The 21278-nt window shown below is 48.3% G+C and overlaps 1 protein-coding gene across 2 annotated transcripts in view; it reads left to right on the top strand.

Moving 5' to 3' along the window:
* The window catches only part of LOC115077105 (solute carrier family 2, facilitated glucose transporter member 1-like), a 189501-nt gene extending 169024 nt beyond the window's left edge, over window positions 1-20477 (top strand). Inside the window, exons 2-10 of one of the 2 annotated variants that reach the window (XM_029579301.1) lie at window positions 5333-5425; window positions 9777-9937; window positions 10719-10959; window positions 11375-11537; window positions 11807-11994; window positions 13095-13199; window positions 14111-14212; window positions 14868-15071; window positions 16594-20477. In XM_029579301.1, coding sequence (XP_029435161.1) covers window positions 5333-5425; window positions 9777-9937; window positions 10719-10959; window positions 11375-11537; window positions 11807-11994; window positions 13095-13199; window positions 14111-14212; window positions 14868-15071; window positions 16594-16803 — 1467 coding nt within the window. In that variant the 3' untranslated portion in view covers window positions 16804-20477. The remainder of the gene's footprint in view (window positions 1-5332; window positions 5426-9776; window positions 9938-10718; window positions 10960-11374; window positions 11538-11806; window positions 11995-13094; window positions 13200-14110; window positions 14213-14867; window positions 15072-16593) is intronic. The other variant, XM_029579302.1, reaches the window with a different exon arrangement.
* Window positions 20478-21278: the final 801 nt, after the last annotated feature.

Below are 21278 nucleotides of genomic sequence, written 5' to 3'. Positions count from 1 at the left end.
ATGTGCCTCAGTCACTGACTCTCTGTGTGATCCTGGGGGAGTCACTTTATCCCCCTGTGCCTCACTCACTGACTCTCTGTGTGACCCCGGGGGAGTCACTTTACCTCCCTGTGCCTCGTCACTGACTCTCTGTGTGACCCCGGGAGAGTCACTTTACCTCCCTGTGCCTTGTCACTGACTCTCTGTGTGATCCTGGAGGAGTCACTTTATCCCCCTGTGCCTCAGTCACTGACTCTCTGTGTGACCCCGGGGGAGTCACTTTACCTCCCTGTGCTTTAATCTGCCTATGGTGCTATAAATAGTAAAAATACCACTCTTCCTTCTTTCCTTTGGAGGAACACATGGGGGTGGGACACTATCCACCCCAGAAGTGGCTGCCTGTGTGTTTTGGGAGTGCTATGAAAGTGGAACATTTTGGGATAGTGCCTGAAAGTCAGATCTTTGTGCTTTTTGTTCCTTGTTTGGTGGGGAGGAGAAGGAGGCAGCCCTTCCGGAGAGCAGCGCAATCGCAGTGCCTTCCTTGTCTTACCTCCATATAATCAGTCCCCCGAGGGACCGCATTCCATTGCGTCCTGCCATAAATCAGGCTGACGAGGTTTCTGCTTATTTGAACACTGTAGATAATTTGTCCTCTTTCCACCAAACCCTTGGAAGGCGTACCGAGGCCTTGCTGAAAATTGCCCCGGTTCAGCCCACCACACCTTGACGTCATCTTCGTCAATGTGACACTATGAAAAGTACTTAATTACTGTTGCCTGCCCGTAAGACAAACGTAACCTGTTCTGTATTTGTATAGCCTGGCAACCAGCTACAGCTACCGTGGTCTTGATCATTCTAACAATCTGGCTGGAAACCAGAACATTTTTCTTTTGTAAATAGAGTTTGTCTTAGCATGAGTTTGCGGTTGGCACGCATCAATTTTTGGGATTTTTAAAATTTTTATTTTGTTTGGAGGGAGGGAGGGAGTGGAAGAGGCCTGGGGCATTGTTTCAGCTTATTCAGAACGCAGCTTCCGTGTTCTCAAGGCAGCCCCTCACCAACTATGTACTGCTTCCAAAATGCCCAATAGGTGAGGTGCTTAAAGGAGGGTGACCCTATGGCCTGGATTTACTGAAATGGTCCCAGCTTTGCAATTTAAATGCAGTGCCCTGGTTGGAAAGCTAAATTCTGCTGTAGGGCCCTGGTTTTGGGGCAAGCACCTGGTTTGTGACCAAGTCATGCCACGCTGCCGGCTTTTGATCCCTAATTCACACTGGGTTCAGCTGGATTTCCTAACCTTTTGCCATCCCCTAGGTCTCTCTGTCATGGCTTGCAATAAACTGTTCTGGTTTGAGAGCTATGATCACCCTTGATGTAGGACATGGAGGAAGCAGGATCCTAAGGACCTTCCTGTTCATCTCCTCTGCAACCAGTTAATTCAGTTTGGACCATATGCATTTCACAGCCAGGTCTCTGGGCGGCCCTCCCTTCCGCCTTTCTGTGTGAGAGAGAGAGAGAGGCACAGCTGCTTTCAGAACATGTTCTCACCTCTTACTTTGGTTCTGACCCAGACTCCAGCTAAGAAAGATGGACTGGGCAAAAAACATTTGCAAAAAAAAAAAAAAAAAAAGACCACAAAATTCTGAGCATTGTGTGATTCAGAAAAAGGCAACCCCCGGGATCCCCCATCACCAAAGAATCAAGGGAAACAGAGAAGTCTCCGTGGAGGTAACCACATTGAAAATAAAGGCTTGAGCAAGCTTCTGGATGAGTGTTAGCCAGACGGACTTTAGTTTCTCCACCTCTTCGTTCTTGGGGTGGCTGGGAGCAACATGAAAGGGACTTTTTTTTGGGAGTCTCCGGGTCCCTCCATTGGAAACAGGCGGCAGGGCTCGTTGGACCATTGTTCTGAGCCAGCCCAGCATGACATTTCTGACTTGGCTACACAGGGAGAAAGCTTCCTGCTGAACCAGCTCTGACGATCCATTTTATCCTGTGCCTGGATCAGCACCTCTCCCTGCTTCCCCGCCTGCCTCTTCACCCTCCAATAACTCCCTTCCTTTTCTTTGGATGCTATTCACTGTTCACCTTCGGCACCCAAAACGTTCCAATGTTTCTTTCAGGTTTTTTTTGGGGGTAAGAAATCACTTTCTCTTGCGAGGGGTGCTATCTGTTTCCCCTCTCACCCCCCCCCCCCCCAAGGGGAAGCAGGCCAGTGTGGAGAATCTTCCCTCCAGTTCAATTTCAGGGTAGACTGGGACAACGTCCTTCTCTGCTGGACACGTGGGCAGCTCATGTTAAACTTTCAAGGCCCTCTCCCGCTTCCTCCTTCCTTCAGCTGGTGAGCTGGCACATCCAGGGCTACCCGGAAGGACGGCTCCTGAGCACGCCTCCCTGGATTGTGGCCTCAAGTTTGCTTTTGGAATAGTAAGCAAACAGTGTCAGCACACAGAAATGTCAATTTGATTAGTTCTGTGTTTTTACTGAGTAATCTGCCTTGCTCGGTGAGATTGTTTTTTTTGTGTGTGTGGCGTAGCTCAGAGTTGCAGTAGCCTTGGGGGTTCCTGAGAAAACTGGACCAATTTAAGAACTTTCCAGAGGTAGATGAGTTTTCAAGACGGCCCTTCTGCAGGTCTCCAAAGCTCGTGGACCTGTCTTTGGATTTATTTATTTTATTTATAACTTTAACTTTTATTTATAACTTTAACTTGGATAATCATGTGAGGGGTTTTTTTTTTTACGATAACTTTCCTCTGAGCTTTTGCCTGTTCCTCAGGCCAGCAAAGGTTGCTTCTTTGGCTGCAGAATATTTGCTACCATTCACTTCCCCAGGATCCGTACAGAAACAAGGATCGGCTTGTAAAGATTGCTGTGCCCTGACCCTAATCCAGCTTCAGTTTAAAATCAGAGGCAGGACAAGTGACCGGGTTAGAACGGATGCCGAGGCTGATTAACTCCTAATCATAATTATGGGTCCCATTCATTAAGTCCTTTTTGGAAAGGGACAGCCCTGTCATGTGGCAGGCATTTGGGATTAGGTGGATGGGAGTACAATCTCCCGATAAAGGCAGTCCTCATGGTGAGAAGTAGGGATTGTCAAGAAGCTCCATGTTACAGGGGACCGGCTGAGCCAGTCCTGGTTTTACCCCCACGGCATCTATGAACGTGTAGCTCCTGCTCTTCTTAGCGCAGATGGAGGTAGGAGCCCAGAGATGCCCTGGAGGTAAATCCAGGCCTGGCTTTACTTGTCCCGTCTGACATGGAGCTCGTTGGCAACCCTACTTCGTACCATGAGGATTGCCTTCACTAAGATCTTGTAGTCACATTCACTTGGTTGGCAACCCCAGTGAGATGTAAGATGATGGTGGAGTCAGAATGAGCTGGAAATTCCAGGGGAAAGGGAAATTATGTTGTGATGAATTGGATTGGGGCAAATCAAGCTGTTTTCTGCAAAAAAAAAAAAGAAAAAGCACGTTTTCTCATCAAAAAGGCGAGACAATTTGTAGCATTCTCCAAGTGGAGTTGCAGGAGCCTAGAACTTAGCAGGGAGATTGAAAGCCGATTAACCTAACCTGTGATGGGATTTTGCTGCGGCCCGGGCTCTGGGGACGTGCATTGCTGCAACGGGGGGGATAATGAAAGCTTTGAGAAAGGTGTGCGGCTAACGGCCAGCCCTGGCCTGGCTCAGACAAATGCTGGCTTGTTTACTGTGGCTTAAGGGGCCTAAAAGGGAGAGAGGGCTAGGGAGGTGCAGAAGCACCGATTACTTCCCTAAGCAGTGGGGTTGGGTGCACTAACTGAGCTGCAGTGCTAAAGAGCAGGCATTGGACTCGATTAAGCCCAGGCTGAACTGGAACTGAGATGTGTACACTGCTGTTTTATGTCCCAGTGCTTGTGCAGCTCTGTTACTTCTCTCTGATCCCGTACTGTGCCTGCAAGTGAACTGCCTTGGTGTTTGTTGGTGTGTGGGGGGCAGACCTGTCCTCCATGCATACTGGCTACAGGGAAACAGGATTCTGCTCCCAAATGTGTCAAATTGTCCAGTTAGAAAACCCTCAGGGATAACGGGACCCCCAATAGATTGGTGAACCTTTCTGTACCCCTCGCTCTCTTAATTCCTCCCCCTTTCCCCCTGGTCTTAGGGGGACATAGCAGAGCTTTCCGGATCTGCCTCCTCGGTACGCTCATCTCAGGGGCCCTGCAATACCTGCCAGCCTCCTATATGCAGGCCTGGGTGAGAGGGACTGCAGCTTTCCACAGGTGGGATTGAGAATCGAAGGCTGCTAGAGCCCATGCAGATAAATGATGTGGCAGAGAGGGTCACAGTAAACACAGGGAGGGAGCGACCAGAACCCTCCCCTCTCCAGGTCACTGGCCAGCATCGGTTCTCGTCTGGCGGGAAAACATGGCACGTTGCCATTTAACCCGTGAGAACTCTCCCTGCTAAGAGCACAGGCAGCTCAGTTATTGCCAGCGACTGTCCCAAGTCCTTACTGGGGAGGAAGTGATAGGGTCCTGGCAGGAATGGTGATCGTACCCCACAAACACATGCTTAGCATTTCCAGAAAGAAGAGACATAAGACAAATGTGTGGGGTTTTTTTTTTTAACCAAACAATCGTACTTATGTGTGGTGAGGGAATGCTTATTGTAATCTTCTGTTCTGTGCACTCCCGTGGAAGGTCCCATACAGTCCAGTCAGCTTGAGATGGGGATGCTGCAGAGGCAGCGCTCACCACCCCCATGGAGGGGAGGGAGTCATAGTCATGTTGCTGGCATCAGGGCTCATTATTTCAGGGCTCCAGAAGGTTGCATGGCCTCTGACCCAGGACTGCAGTGACCAAACCAAGGGGTTTATTGACTAAAGGTTTTCTTCCATTGTCTGTCTATGGGAAAAATGCTTAGTGAATAGGGCGCTAAGTATCTTGGGGGTGAGAGACCCTTAAACTAATGGGGAAAGTCCGCAGGAGCGCTCAGGCTTTGTCTCTCGGTGGGCCGTGTCCAGCAGGTCAGGATTTATATGTTCTCGCTCCAGTCTGCTCTTTTCTGTTTCCGATTATTCCAAGCCGTGTGGATTCGGCTATGCTTACATCAGACAGAACCTGCCTGTGGCTTTATGGGTCCCTCCCAGGGTGTGGGAGTACCGGGGGATGGAGAGGGCTGCACATCTGAGGGGGACGAGGCTGCCCTGGCTGCGAGGGCATGTGTGCAAGTGGCGAGCGGGCCTGGACTCAGCTGGTAGGGAAGGAGGTGGTCAGAGCGGGTGGTCGGAGCTGGTGGTCGGAGCTTTCCATGGATCTTTCTCCCTGCTTCTTCTCACCCATCCCCCTTTCTCTTCTCTCTTCTTCCCTGCAGATAACGGTCCATCTCATTCTGGCCGTGGCAGTTGCGGTGATCGGGTCGCTGCAGTTTGGGTACAACACTGGCGTTATAAATGCACCTCAGAAGGTAAGACCCTGCAGAGCCGGGAGCTGGGCCTCTCAGCCTGTCCCACTGCTTCAAGATGTGGGGAAAGAAATGCCATCCACTTTGCTGTCCAATGGTTCCCAAAGCTCACATGGCATTGAGTAAGTCTCGTCCCGTGCAAGCCCACCAAATGCTCAAAGATCACACCTTGCTTGGCTTTGCCTGTGTCCCAGAAACTTTCACCTAACAAAGACCAAAGTCTCTGGGCTTTTAAAAATCAAATTTAAACTCCAAATTGATTAAAATGTCTAATTCTTTAGAATCCCAGGGAGCCACCATGCTGGTAAGAGACTGGTTCATGCAGTGTGGGTGCAGGTGTGATTTCACGCATGAAATCACAGGCAACAGGCACCGAGTGGATGCACCAAGTGTGACATTATCCGTACATTTCTTGCTACCTTGGCTGCCCTTTAGAGGATGGCAAATAACCATTCATCAGCAGAAATTTGAATTGATGCAATCAGAGTGTTACTGCCTGCCATGTGCACGAATGGAATACTACCCAGGGCAGACAGGGTACAAGTTACTTTTGTTTAAAAAAGCATTCTGTCAATTTGGTTTTGTAACGTATGTACTGACAATAAGTGAGATCCATCTTACACATATTTTGGCTCGCCAAGAAAATGGAAAAGATTTATAAATTTGGATGCCCCCCAAGCTTCCGGTTCTTCCTTAAGCCTTTAGCGTGTGCAGTGCTTCTGTGGCAGGCACATTGCATGCTTTTAGCATGTGCAGTATGCCTAAGACATACATGACGTTCTACAGGATGCACCTCAAAACTTGTATTGGGAAGGATGAGAATTTCTGGAATGTAAAATAATTGAAGGCTCAAGCTTAATCTCATGCAGGCTTTAAAATGAGAGAAGTAGTCCCCCAAACCCAGATACCTAACACAGTACATGCTACAGACTGACACATACTGTAAAGGTCGCATCACAGACAGAAACAGACACACACACACACACAGAAGCCTCTCTAAAATAGCACATCCTGTTCTTCCGAGGCATTATTTAGTTTTCCGTATTCCTGGGAGAGCTGACGTTTGCTTTTGAGTTTGCTGCTTGATCCAGAAAAACTCTGGGAAAAAGTTGCGGGCGTTGACCTGCAGAGAGAATTCTCATAGCCCTTCAGCGGCAGCTGTGGGCGGGCCAGGCCGCACCCTCTGTCGCAGGGAACTCTCGCCCCGTCTGCTGGGACATGCGGGTCGCGAGAGCCTCCAAGCACGGAGCGGGCCTGGCAGGCTGAGGTTTGAGGAGGGCCATTGGAAAAGCGAGGATTGCCAGCTCTAGGATGGCGCTGTGAGAACCAACGTAGTCGTGCCCTAGAAGGGAGCCCCGTGGGCCCCCAGACTGCAGCATGAGGTCCCTTATGGGAGCACCTTCGCCTGGGCCTGCCAGTCGCCTCCCTCGGGTGTGCTGTGGCCAAATCTGGCACATTTCCTTCAAGCACCGAACAACAAAATTCCCAGAAAATACAGGAAAGTGCAGGCGGTGCCACATCCTCTGGAGGAAGGGGAGGTTGATTGGGGGTTGCTTCCTTTTCTGGAGTTAAAAAAGGAAGAAGTTGTAGCCTTGCCTTTACAAGTGCCCTTTCAATATTTGGCAGCGTCGTCTGCAAAGAACTTGGTGAGAAGTGTTCTTACAACACTAAGAAGATTTCTCATTGTATGTACTTATGGCCATAGGAGGAAGAGAGGCAGCCCCAGGTGGATGGGGGAGGGAGACGGCAGGCAGAAGCTGCGCAGCTGCTGGCAGTGCCCACACTTTATTTTTTTTTTTTGTAACTTTCTGTAACCCAACCCTCCTTTCATACTCTGTCACAGAAGCCCACACTTGGCTGTTGTGATGGTGCAGGCCCCATGCAATGCAGGAGGAGACAGGGCACTCTGGCAGTGAAGAAGGGGTTTCCCAGCGCAGGAGGCAGACCCTCCCAAGCTTGCTTTCTGCACCTTCCACCTGGCTTTGTGTTCAGAAACCTAGAACTACGAGCCCTGCATGCAAAGGGCAAAACCAGGACTGGAATTTGCCTTTTTCTTATGACATGGAGTCAGGTGGTGACTCTAGGGAACGACAGTGCAAGGGAAAAGCTTTATGGATTGGCCTTCTTTTAAAAAATCTCTTTCCGTCTGTCTGCTCTAGTTGCACTTGCTCCGTGATTTACCTGAATCTGGGCAGTGTCTGCATTGGTTTCGGATGGCCCAGTAGCGCCCCCAATTTGCTTAAGCTTCTAATGATAGCAGTGGATGAAAGGCGGAATGCAAATCAAATAATAATAATAATAAAGTGCATTTGCAAGGAAATCACACTGGGGACCTTCCCATCTGAGCTCCTGGAGATCCCCCCCTCTCCCGCCTTGCTGGTGGTATTTGAAGCTCCCTCTCTGCTAAGCTTTCTCAGCAAAGCTCTTTTGGGAGGGAGATCTTGCAAGCACACTGTGTGCCTCCTTGCACAGGGGCGTTGGATATTAATGTTGCCACATGAATAATTCCTTGTTCCTCGGGGTTTTACTAAGCCTGGGGAAGGAAGAGAGAGAGAGAGAGGGTGACAGCTGCCACGCCCCACCTCACACCTCCTCTGACAGCCAATGACCTTGGTGGGTGGGGCCAGGCAGGACGGAGGGAGATTCCAGACCCAGCAGGTTTTTGATATTCGGCGTCTTCCGCGCGCATCCCGGGGCGTGGCTGCAGGTCTGCAGTGTTTGGATTTTTTTTTAGCTCTGGTTGCTGCAGTCACTTCTTCATGTGGGAGCCTGGGGAGGGCTGCAGGGAGCGACGCTCCCCCTCTCGCCCCATGTTCCCCCCTCTCTGCTGAACTTAAAGGGATTCAGGCATAGGCACATGGCTAAAGCAGCAAAATCTGAAGGAAGCTAAACACTGTGACTTCCCCTGCTGCCCATTTGATTTCCAGAGGGGGAAGGGGGTGTTGGGAAGGGGGAGGGTGTTTGAAACTCTCTTTCTCCAGTGCACTGTGTGTGAGTCCCATAATCTTAAATCCAGCCCCAGGAAAAGGATGTTTTGGTAGACAGGCAACAACAAAAAAAAAAAAAAATCCCCTAAAAAAACCTCTTCAGGTGATAAAACTACAGAATCGGGTCTGCACCCACCTGCACTGCTCATATGACAGCCCAGACCCTGTCAGCAGACACCAAAGTGAAACCCAACATGACCCCCCCCCCCCCCAGAGAGCATCATCTGGGGAGAGTTTTCCAGTTGGAAACATCTTCTGAGAAATGGAGTCTGAGTGTCCCTAAAACTGCTGGGAGCCTAAGTCACCCCCAGTTCTGCCCCTCCTTCCAGGATGCCCCGTTCCTTGAGACGTTTTTGGCTGTTGTAGGTGGGCAGAATAGGCATGGCTTCCCCATACTTGGAGATGCAGAGAGGCAAACAGTCTCTCTTCCGCATCTGCCTCCCTTCTCCTCTCCATCCCATTGTATTGCTCTGCCTGTATTTACTCCCCCTGGAAACCAAGTACTGACTTGTGGGCAAACCACAGAGATGCCATTAGCATCACCCTGGGGTGGGGGGGGGGGGGGGGGGGGGAGGTAGACCCTGCCCAGCCCTAAGGGAATTCAGGAACCCCGCATCTCAGATCCTGTTGTCAGTGTGAACCAACTTGTAAGCTCCATGGAGCAGGCTGCCTCTATTTTATGTACCTGGTAGCACTATAGAAATGTTAAGCAGTAATAGCTGTAGCCTGAATCTAGACCTAGTCACTGGTGCACACTCTCCTGTGTAAGGCACATATGGAAAATATTTCAGTCATTTTTTTTTTTTTAAGTACATCCTTGTGACTGCTGACGGACACCCTACACACTCCAAGGTGTGTCCCAGCATGTAGCCTGATCGCTTCCGGCTTGTGACCTATTTGTCAAGGTGCCCGCGGACGGATTCAGTTCCTCTTGCATCAGTTCTCAGTGCAGTTGCCTCATCCTGGAACTTGGAAGGCTGCAGGAGATCCGGTGGCACCTAGGCACAGTTAAAAAATAAATAAATAAATAAATAAATTGGAAGCTTGGGAGCGCCATCTAGAGGGATTTGAATGAACTATGCCACATAGCACCAATACCACGAAAAAACGAAAACTACAATAAATAAATAAATAAGTAAATACATGAGAAAATAAAACTTGGATTTGCATCTTTCTTCTTTTCAGGGTTTAAAGGTTATTTACCTGGGTTTTATTTTAACCGTGCTATTTCCCCTTCCTTGTGGGTGTGGTTAATGAATTGTAACTCGGGAAAATCCCTGGCATGCACGTTTGAGGTCCGCACACCAGTAAGTGCCCAATGATGATCAAGTTGAGTGACCTTGTTTTTCTTTCCCCCCTCTCGACAGGTGATAGAGAGGTTTTACAACGAGACTTGGCTACACCGATATGAGGAGTCCATCCCAGAGGGCACCCTTACCACGCTCTGGTCCCTCTCTGTTGCCATCTTCTCAGTCGGGGGGATGATTGGATCCTTCTCAGTTGGGCTCTTTGTGAATCGCTTTGGCCGGTAAGTGCCGAGAATGCCCACGACTTCACTTTGCACCGTCGCAGCTTTTGGCCACGATGGCTCTGGAGGTCATTGACCACTAGATGGATACACTTAGACATGGTTGGAGATAAATGGATGGACGGGGTGGGCCAACTCATCTTTTTCTGTTGTCTTTGACGATGTTACCGAGTCATCTTACACGTTTCATGAAATCAGTAGTAACGACACGCAATAATATTTGTCTAACACAGCCGAGTAACTATGTCATAAGAGCTGCACCCTTTGGCTTTTGAAAGGAGCCCCGATGAATCAGTTTTAGGAAGTCCTGCTATACATCCTTGCCCTTTTTAAAAAAAATAATAGTTTGTAAAAGAAAAGGGGAGGAAGGAGACGGAAATTGCTCCCTGCTGCTCATATGAGCTGGCTCGCTGCTTTGGTTGTCCCGTATGGGTTGGCACACCATGCGCAGATCACATGCGTGGCACTGATCCGATTGGCTGTCTGGTTCCCAGGATCCCATAGCTTTAAAGCACTGCATTTGCTGAGGTTGTGCTGTGCAACCGAACATAAATGATTCTTGATTGTATCAGAGGGATTGGGAGAAGAGAGATTGGTTTGCTAGAAAGAGGTTTTTACATAATAACACTATGCAAGAATGTCTTGGGAGGGAGACTCGAGCTGCGTACTGCATTATCAGTGGCCGTAGTGATACAATAGTCATTGAGCCTCGGAGAGCTGGTTTCCCGTCTGAAGGGACGGCCTGAGCTCTGACCTTCTCTTCGTGTCCTTTGGCTTTCAGGCGGAACTCGATGCTAATAGTCAATGTCTTGGCCTTCCTGGCGGCCATCCTGATGGGGTTCTCCAAGCTGGCCAACTCCTTTGAGATGTTGATCACTGGCCGCTTCGTCATCGGGCTGTATTGCGGCCTGACGACCGGCTTCGTGCCCATGTACGTGGGCGAGGTGGCACCTACGGCCCTGCGTGGAGCTCTGGGGACCCTGCATCAACTGGGCATCGTGATTGGGATCCTGATAGCACAGGTAAGATGCTTCATGCCATTGCTGGAATTGGGCTCACCACTGCGGACCTCATTACTTTAGTTTCCAGAGTGTGTGTGTGTGTGTTTGTCTTGCTGCATGGGAAATGACTGTAGGAGGATTGACTTTGTGTGGGTGTATGTGAGGGAGGTGACACTATGCACGATGACTGTGTGCCTGTCAGAGGTATACAGTCTGGAATTATTTTAGTTCACAATAGTAGGAAAGTTCTGGCCTTTCCTGTGCTTGGACTTTGATACTCGTATGTAGACAGATTTAGGGATTGGCGTGCGTGGGTACTTTAAGTGTGACCTGGCAGCTGCCATGCGGAGCTCAGCTTTTGGTCTGGAGTGGGAGCAGGGTGATGGGGAAGGGGGCTCCCCTGACTCTCCATTTGCTTCTTGCCCCTCCCCTGCAGGTGTTCGGACTGGAGTCCATCATGGGTAACGACAGCATGTGGCCCTACCTGCTGGGCTTTACCCTCATCCCGGCGGTGTTGCAGGTGCTGACTCTGCCCTTCTGTCCCGAGAGTCCGAGGTTCCTGCTCATTAATCAAAACGAAGAGAATCGTGCCAAAAGCAGTAAGTCGTCCCTCCTGACACACACACATCCCTCTCAGATGCATCGGTGCTAATTAAGACGTACTCGTTTATAGAGTTGGTGCTTTGGGTACATCAGCTGTAATAGCTGAGTCGTGGCAGGGGCTGGGAAAGAGTCCAGGCCCAGGGCTCTGCATCCCGTCAGTGGAAGAGGCGCCAGCCGAGAGGGCCCTTTCAGGCACGGGCTGGAGAGCTCGAGGATGCCCCTTTCCGTTACCTAACGCCTCCCCCGCTTCCTTTGGTCCCACCAGTTCTGAGAAAGCTGAGGGGCACGACGGACGTGAGCAGCGACCTGCTGGAGATGAAGGAGGAGAGCCAGCAGATGATGAGGGAGAAGAAAGTCACCATCCTGGAGCTCTTCCGCTCGCCCTTGTACCGCCAGCCCATCGTCATCGCCATCGTCCTCCAGCTCTCCCAGCAGCTTTCTGGGATCAACGCCGTAAGTACCGAGGACACAGCGGGCACTGTGGGGAGTGGCCCCCCCGGCCAAGGAAGCAGCCTTTTTTAGCCATAGTCCCTCAGTGAATATTCACGAGATAGTCACATATGTTTGGTCTAAGAGATGAGGTAATTGGCATAATTGGGTTATCCCGAAAACCAGACTTGCATGTGGGGGTTTCAGGGCAAGAGTCAACAGGAACTTGATTATGGCAACTGCCTCTTTTCATGGAAGAGTCTTTGCTAGGCCAAGAGGGAGCTGTCCTTCTAGCCATGCTCTATGAGTCAGTCCATGAATTACTGGGTTGGGCTAGCCCAAGAAACATTCGTGAAATGTTCACAGGTCTTGAGTTACGGGTGCAGGTTTTTTTGGGGGTTTTTTTGGATCATGCTTCTGAATTCCATTCGGAATGATCTAGAAATGTAAATTACGTGCTCGCTCCTCCTCTACCCAACCTCACCCCGCCCTTCCCACACACCTGCTTTCAGTAAGCCACAAACCATGACCCGCATTTCTTGGAAAATCCCAGAGGAATAAATTCCTGCTTCCTGGTACAGCGTTGACAGTCTGGACTGGCCCGTTTCTGTAGCAGTATCTCGCTTCATAGGCAGGCTTCTTCCTCATGTATAATTAGATCTCAGGAAGAAACCTGAAGCTTTATTAAAAGAGATGCGTTTATTGCAATAACCCGTGCTGCTATCCCATGGTCCCTCCCTGTAACGAGGGAATGCCTTCACTGTTACATGACCGCTCCACTGTACTAATATACATGGGAAGGAACTGGCCCCTAGAGCAAGAGGTCCCCCACAGGAGCAGCCGTGATGAGGGATTTCTCATCTTGTGTCCGTGGGCAATAAATGCTTTTCATATCTCTAACAATGCATTTGGTTCTTTTTCGTCTTCTATAAATGTGGACAAACGTTCCTATCAGCCTTTATTAATGGCTGCGTAGTGGTCTACATTCTCCTCTGAAGCACTGAGCATTGCTGCACTCTTTGCTGGAGTAAAAGATCAAGGGATGTCACTGTCTTGTGAACGTCTTCTAGCCAGTAAGAGCAGAACTAATGTTTTTCTTTTTTTTCCTCTTTTTATTCTTTTAGATTTTCTATTACTCAACCCAAATCTTTGAGAAGGCAGGAGTGGCGCAGCCAGTCTATGCTACTATTGGAGCTGGAGTTGTAAACACGGCCTTCACCGTTGTGTCTGTAAGTAATCATCAGTCCTAGCCTTAGCTTTAGCCCTAACCCTAGACCTTACCATATTGTAACAACAACTTTCATAGGTGTCTGACCAACCACCATCCCAAATCCTAATTTGCACACAGCTTTTGCAGGTGCGTCTGAGTAACCATCAACCCTAACCCTGGTGTACACACGGCCTTCACAGTTCTCTCTGTGAGTAACCACCATCCCTACCCCTAACCCTGGTGTACACACGGCCTTCACAGTTCTATCTGTGAGTAACCACCCTCCCTACACCTAACCCTGGTGTATACATGGCCGTCACAGTTCTATCTGTGAGTAACCACCATCCCTACCCCTATCCCTATCCCAGGTGTACACATGGCCATCACAGTTCCTTGAGTAACCACCATCCCTACCCCAACCCTGGTGTACACACGACCTTCACAGTTATATCTGTGAGTAACCACCATCCCTACCCCTAACCCTGGTGTACACACGGCCTTCACAGTTCTATCTGTGACTAACCACCCTCCCTACACCTAACCCTGTTGTACACATGGCCGTCACAGTTCTATCTGTGAGTAACCACCATCCCTACCCCTGTCCCAGGTGTACACATGGCCGTCACAGTTCTGTGAGTAACCACCATCCCTACCCCTAACCCTGGTGTACACATGACCTTCACAGTTGTACCTGTGAGTCATCCTCAGCTCTGTAACAAGCATAGGAAACACTAATGGTCTTTCCGTAATGATGGGGCAAGCCACTGCCTCTCTGGCTTAAACAGCCATTTAAAAATAGTGTTTTATTTAAGGCTTCAGCAAGAATTTTTCTGTGACACTGGGGAGGGTCAGATGTCGTAGCCGTTCTTTATCAGTGATACTTGGGTAAGAACGGTCATTTATCAGTGATTATATCCCTGTTTTTGGCAGCTCTTTGTGGTGGAGCGTGCTGGCCGCAGAACTCTGCACCTGATTGGCCTCATGGGAATGGCTGGTTGTGCGGTCCTGATGACCATCGCCCTGGTGCTGCTGGTGAGTCCGCTTTTGGCATCAACCGGACCTCCCCTTCCGCTTGCCCACATGTGGAGGAAGCTGGTAGGAGGGCAAGGCATTTCTCACAAGGGCTGAGATTTACACAGGCATGACGATGTGTCTTGGGGTTTCTGAAACTGAAATCCCATTGGTGGGGGGTGGCCAGGTGTAAGCAAATTGTGGAAGAGAAGATGACAGATTTGGGAACCATAGAGACACAAAGTTGGGGGAGAAGGCATGACACAAACAGTTATGGGTGTGCCACGCACAGAACTGGGGGCATCGGAGAGGCAGAAATAACAGATATGCACCTCAGAATTGGTGGACGTGACAACAGACTGCAAGTGGACTTGAGAGATAAAGAGTAAGACATGAGAAAGGGGAGAAAAAGCAACTGTGGAGAGAGGGGTGGGGGAAGAGAAAAGGCAAAAATCTGTGCACCAGAGAGGAACATTGGCAGAAAGAGGAGGAGGAGAAGGAAAACTTCAGAACCAGAAGGTGGCACAAGAGAAGAAAGGGGGCAAGGAAGGAGGAAGAAGTAGAAAGAAAAGAGAGACAGAAAGAGAGAGAGAGAGATCAGGGACACGTTGAAGGTCTGCTTTTTGATGGTAAGCCACTGGAATGACTCCGCACTTCCTTTCCCTCTCGTGCACAGGAGAAACTGGCCTGGATGTCCTACATCAGCATTGTCGCCATCTTTGGCTTTGTTGCCTTCTTTGAGATTGGGCCGGGCCCCATCCCATGGTTCATTGTGGCGGAGCTCTTCAGCCAGGGTCCACGCCCGTCGGCCATTGCCGTGGCTGGATTCTCAAACTGGACGTCCAACTTCATAGTGGGGATGTGCTTCCAGTATGTTGAGGTAAGTGTGGATGCGCCAAGTCGGGTGGTGGAAGACGTCATCGTCAAGTGCGGCTCTGTATTCTGTAATGTCCTTTGGTATTGTTGGGTGTTCTGGAAACGATGGCATGGCCTGCAATGTCTTAGCATGTGTGGATTCTGACAGCAAAGACTTTATCATCCTGTATCACCGGAAGGGTGCCTTTATTTGCTCTTATAGCGAGGGGAAATGTTATCCTTTATTGCCCTATGGGTGTAAGTTATCTTCCCCGACAATTATCTTGTAAGTTCATGAAGTACTGTGCCCTAATCACACTGAAAAATATATAAAGAAAACATCACCAGGCTATATAGTAAGATAATTTTACCCAAGCTGGATGTGCACATTAGTACAGAATCATTAATGGGGGAGATAGTACAGGGTCAGGTGATGCTCTTAAATATTTCAGGACCCATAAGACCACTTTGTCCAGATTCTAATTTATTTCATGCTTTTGGCCTGGAAGTCTTCCTCTTGCCCCTTCTGGAATTAAGGCTCAATCGGAACCAGCCTCTGTTGGACCATGGGTGCCATGCCCCTGCACATGCAACTATCCAGGGTTTTTTGGTTTTTTTTTACATCCTCTCCCAATTTAGCCCAGCCGTCACCTACGTTAGTCTTCAGTAAGGGAACACAAACCATGGCTCCCTCTGGAACCTGGCTAACATGGACCCTCAAGACTGGCCTTTAAGTACCACTGAGCAATGGCTAGGACTCTCCCCTACTACCCAGGAGCTATGAAACTTGCTTTTGCAGCAACCTTGGCCATGGCCAGCCCAAGAAGCAGAAGCCAAATACTGGAATCAAACCCAGGTCCTCAGCCTTGCCACTGAGCTAGGATGTTAATGGTTGTGTTAAACCTTTTACATTCTTATATTTTTAACAAAAATGAAACTTGAGGTGACTGACTGACAGAGGCAAGGTGAAGCTAGACCAGCAGTTGTGGGTGGCAGGTGCAATTATTGTATATCTTGCACCAGTAATCATCTTGACTTTTCAAATTACTAGGTTTTTTTTAGTAGCTGGAATGACTCTTAGCCTAGCATTCTTGGCTGGCAGGAATCCGTTAAATCACACTTATATTCTTCTAAACGTAATTCATGGAGGGTTGGCACAGCATCCTAACCTTTAGAGCACAGAGCTTAGAAATCTGCAGATATGGAGTCCAATCCCACATCTGACACCATCTCAATCTCTGAATGTCTGTAAGTCATTTAACCTCTTTGTACTAAATCTCAATAACAGAGATTCTGAAGCCTGGTTTATTTATCTTGTACACAACTGTGTACACTGACAGCACTCTTTATAGAAATATAGTTGACTGTAAATGCCCAGTCTCTGCTGATCATAGGTGAAGTACTGCAGAAGCATAGGGATGACATCTAAAATTTGTTGCTGGTGGATGCTGTATCTTTGCTGTGCCATTTTAGAATGATGTGGGGGGGCGGGGGGCCACCGGCTGATGCACCCCTGACTCACAGTCCCATCCATTTTGTCTTTTCAGAGACTCTGCGGTGCCTACGTCTTCGTCATCTTCATCGTGCTGCTCATCTTCTTCTTCATCTTTACCTACTTCAAGGTCCCCGAGACCAAGGGCCGGACCTTCGACGAGATTGCCTCGGGCTTCCGCCAGGGTGGAGCTGGACAGACAGACAAGCAGCTGGCCCCCGATGAGTTCCACAATCTGGGATCAGGAGCAGACTCTCAAGTCTAGCGGCAGTGGGGCAAGGAGGAGGACTCCATCCTCTCTCTGTCTTTTTACCTTCACTCGGAAAGATCTCCCCTTTGACTGTTCCACATTTGTACTGACGCCAGGAGGGAGGAGCTTGCAGGGGTTTAGCTGTTACCTGTATGCATTTGTTACATCTTCTGTTTCTCCGCTGACCGTCCGCTGTATCCGTCGCGGTGCCGGACAGCATCATCCGGAGGGTGTCCAGGATTTCAAAATGTGCCGGTAGCTTCAGAAGCAGAGAATTTCACAGGGTGACCTCATGTTGTTCAATGAGGCAGGTGGGAAGAGATTCCTTTTTTAATTAAGTATAACTTTATTTATATATATATATAAAAAAAAACTCTAGCCTTCTAAAGGTATGAAGATTTTTTGTTTTGTTTTATGTTTTACATTTATATATTATGAAAGGATAGATTTCATGTTCAAAATTCAAGCCAGCTTAATTGGCCAATCAGGTGAAGGGGCTCCTCTGGCTGGACAGTCCACATTTTTGTGCGTCAGCTAGATTACACTGAAGAGAGCTTCCAGGTGGCAGCCATTTTGACCTGCAGTAGTGACATCAGTATAGCCCCTGTTGCCCAGGCTGACTCTACTGTTCTGCTGTTGCACAAAATGGCTGCTCCTAGGAAAAGCAAGGGATCTCCTGTGGGTGGAGACCAGCTCACAACCCACTTGGGTCTAAAACTATTGAGCAGATGGGCAAAGATCTTCACCAGACTGGACAATAAACTGCACTGAATGTTGAGCCTGAGCATTCCCCTAGAGCCACGCCAGCCCAAGCATTCTCCAGCTAGTGGCTGTTCTTTTTGTTGTCCATAGTGCTACGATAATGTGCACGTTTTAACTAAACATCATTAAAAAGGAAAGCAATCCACCCCTGCCCTCAACTTTAACCTACGCTTTCCTTCCACCTCATCCTCCACCTCTGCTCCAGTGCTGGGAGCCCTATCATGGGTCACACAGCGAGAGTGCGTGGCATTCTCACAGGTGGCAGCAGACAGGGGAGGGGAAAGGGGACAGGAATCTGGTTTTAACATAATTTTCTTAATTATATTTAGTTTTTAATGTGTGTAACAAAACTTATATGTATATATGCATTTATATAGGTGTTTGTATACAGTATATTTATATAGGTATGTGTGTATATACACACATATGCATGTGCACATCTGCCTTCTAAAGAGGGTGGTCTTCAAGGCTGAATTACTTTATTCTAAGTTACCTACATGAAGAGAGAGTGCTTGGATTTCAGCAGGCAAATGTGGGGATGTAGTTCTGTGTCCCACACTTGTCACTGTAAGTGTCTCACTTGCTGGAGAATGCTCTGTCCGAACTGGCAGATGGCTTGGTTAGGTTTAGTTAAGACACTCTCTAAAGAACATTTTACCCCCAAAACCCCCCCAACTAAACTATTACCTGCAGAGGGACGCCACGGTAACCCCTGGAGGCCTGCCTGAGTCCAGATCGCCGAGTCACAGGCGGCCCCGGGTGGCGAGAGTTGCCCCCTGTGGCGTGAGCCACCAGAAAGGCGGTGGCTTCAGTTCCAGCCTATGCCAAGGGGTTTCAAACGAGGCCCACAAAGCCGTCGGGGTGAAGCTCTGGTTAGGCTTTGGTAGGGCTTGGCTTGATTTTGAGGATGGTGGGGATTTTATTATTTGGTATCTTTCATCCACCTGGCTTTGCCATCTTCAGCTGTTTAGTTTCCTTTTTCTTAAAATACATTCCGTGTTGGGGGGGGAGGGCATGGGGTTTTTGTAGCAGCACGAGAGAGTACAAGTTGTTTGGGTGTTCTTTCTGGTCTCGGCCCTCCCACTCACCCCCATACACACACCTCCCAACATTTCCAGGAGGGTGGCATAGATTTCCCACGGCTGCCTGCGAGAGGCTTCTCACTGAAACCCCCACCCCCACCTAACCTCCATGTCTGTTAGGAGTTCTGTGTCTCCAGCAAGCTGTGAGCCCTGGGCAGCATGGACAAAACTTTAGCGCAAAAATCACAAACAATACCATGGTAGTGAGCATTTGGAAGGAAAGGTACAGACCTTCGGTGGGGGTCTAACTGATAGGAGTTTTGAGCCCTCCCCCTCCGGAAGCTCCAGCTGTAAAAGTGACCAGCTTGCCTCTGGACCTCTGGGGCGGGGGCTGTTTCACTCGCAGCGCCTTATGGCTTTGGAAGATATGAATTACGTGTCAGATTAATTACAGCCAAAGTAATGCCCATCATTGGCACCGAGTTTGATAGTTGACTCTGTCTTGTTGATACACGTTTCTGAGAAATAAACTAATATCCCTTCCCCCAGTCCCAGTTCTTCATGGAAATGATGACGTTTTCCAGAAGCGATCACTTTAATCGTAAGTTTTTGGAGGATTGTGTAGGCAAAGGGCCATCCCAAGAGGTGTCCAGAAGTGACCCGCTTATCGGACAAGTCTCATGATAACTACAGGAGTGACATAGGAGTAATGGGCAGCGTAGAATGAGTTGTTGCTAGTGCAACCAGAGGTCCAGTTTATTTGATTTATCCTGATGTATTGCAGGGGTTCAAGATTTTGTGGCTGGCAGCTGGGAAATATCCTTGCAGTGTGGCCGGGAATAGCTGGGTAGGCTACTGGGTCAACTGGTCTGATTCTGCCATCATCTAGTATGTTACTATGTTAGTGATGTATGTAAGGGATACCGCATGACAGGTTGTGCATGTTAAAAAAAACCCAAAATGTTTTGACCTGGGAGTTGTGAGTCATTAGTCAAGGGATGCTTTCGCCCCTCCGGGAAGCAAGTAAAAACCCTGTCATGCCCCAACTGGAGTCTGTTGCACCTGAAAATTACCCCATAACTGCAGAGCTGGGTGCTTTGCCTTTAAAATGAGAATGATCTTGAGGAGCATACTGTGATGTCATCAGGGCACTGTCAACGCTGCCTTACCATTGGTTAATGCTTGACAAGCAGCCATGGAAAGGGTCCCATGCATGGTCACATGATGCTGCCTGACCAATGATGGTCCTTTTGCTTTATTCCCAACACTTTTTTCTAAATGCAGGGGATGTCAGGGTCGAAGCCCCTAGAGATGCCCAGTTTAACCCATCTCACTGCTGCAAGTGGACACAGATTCCGGCCAGGCTCGGCTCGAACTGACTGAAATTCATCAATAATTGGACACATACATTTCCTGCTTTCTCTGTACAGTTTTTAAAGATATTTAAATATATATATTATATATATTTTTGCTCAGTGGTTTTAATAGTAGGCCTTAAGTTATAGCAGAGCGGATTGACAGGTAATTATTCTGTAAATAGAACTCTCTTAACACAATGTGTGATGTAGGTGAGAGATCAGGAACATGGGTATGGATCCTTTCTTACGGTGACTGTAATATTATGAACTGTTACCACACTGTAGAGTAACTTTTTTTTTTGTACTGTAGATGTTTCTGTTGCACTGATTTTTACATTCTGTCAGTTTTAAATGTAGAATGAAGCTGTCCCTGATGAGCTGCATGAATGTTTTCCTGATATGTGTGTAGAAGCTGTTTCCAGAGCATGTGCGGCTATTTAATAATAGTAGTCCTTTTTTTATTTGTAACAGGTGTTGCATATTTATTTGTGTTTTTAAAATGACATTGACTACACTTGAAAAAGAAAATAAAATTTAGAAAAGAGAAAAAAAAGCTTATGTTCTGTGCGTGAGTGAGATGGAAAGAGGTGATGAACTGTCGGGTTTGTTCAAGGGCTGGAGAAAGTAACGAGATGCATGCAAAGACCTGCTTAGTGTGGCTTCGGCTTTTCTTTCAACTTCTTCAGATGCAGAGGACCACGTGCCTGCATGCAGCAAAATTTGCAAAGTTGAAGTTATGCACCAAAGTCACTATTAGCGCGCATTCGACGGGAGAAGGTGCAGGGTAGGCCCACGTAGTGCACAAAGTTGATTACATTTTCACACGTAGCTATTTTAGTGCACATAGCTTTTCCTCTTGCGGGTTTTATCGCAATTTCAATGCTAATGAGTCACTGGGATGCAAAATTAGCTCAGTAGCTATGAACACATAGTTAAATTATCCATGCTGCAAATGCCATTTTGCTAAAAATTTAACCACACTCAAAGTTTTTGTGATAAAACATGGGACACCGGCCGCAGCTGTGCTGAAATATTATTGGGATATAATAATCCTGCAGGTTATCCAGATCAAGGAGACGAGACAGCATCTCGGGTGTTTATTATGTGCATTCCTACAATGCATTTTATCCAGAGGGTTGTAAAGTGATTAACCAGGGATGCATACATCACAGAGGGATTAAATAATGTAACATAACATTATCCAGCCTACAGTGGGGGGGACGGGACATAACAGACATTTAAATACTTCCAAGATATAAATAATGCCTAAGAGGCTGAAAGGACATTCTAGAGCCAGGGGTCATGATGGGAGAGTCAAAAAGGGTTAGACAAGGCAAAACATAAAGAA

Source organism: Rhinatrema bivittatum, chromosome 15 (genome assembly GCF_901001135.1).
Source record: "Rhinatrema bivittatum chromosome 15, aRhiBiv1.1, whole genome shotgun sequence".
Classification (NCBI taxonomy): Eukaryota; Metazoa; Chordata; class Amphibia; order Gymnophiona; family Rhinatrematidae; genus Rhinatrema; species Rhinatrema bivittatum.
This window is presented reverse-complemented; position numbering and strand designations above follow the sequence as displayed.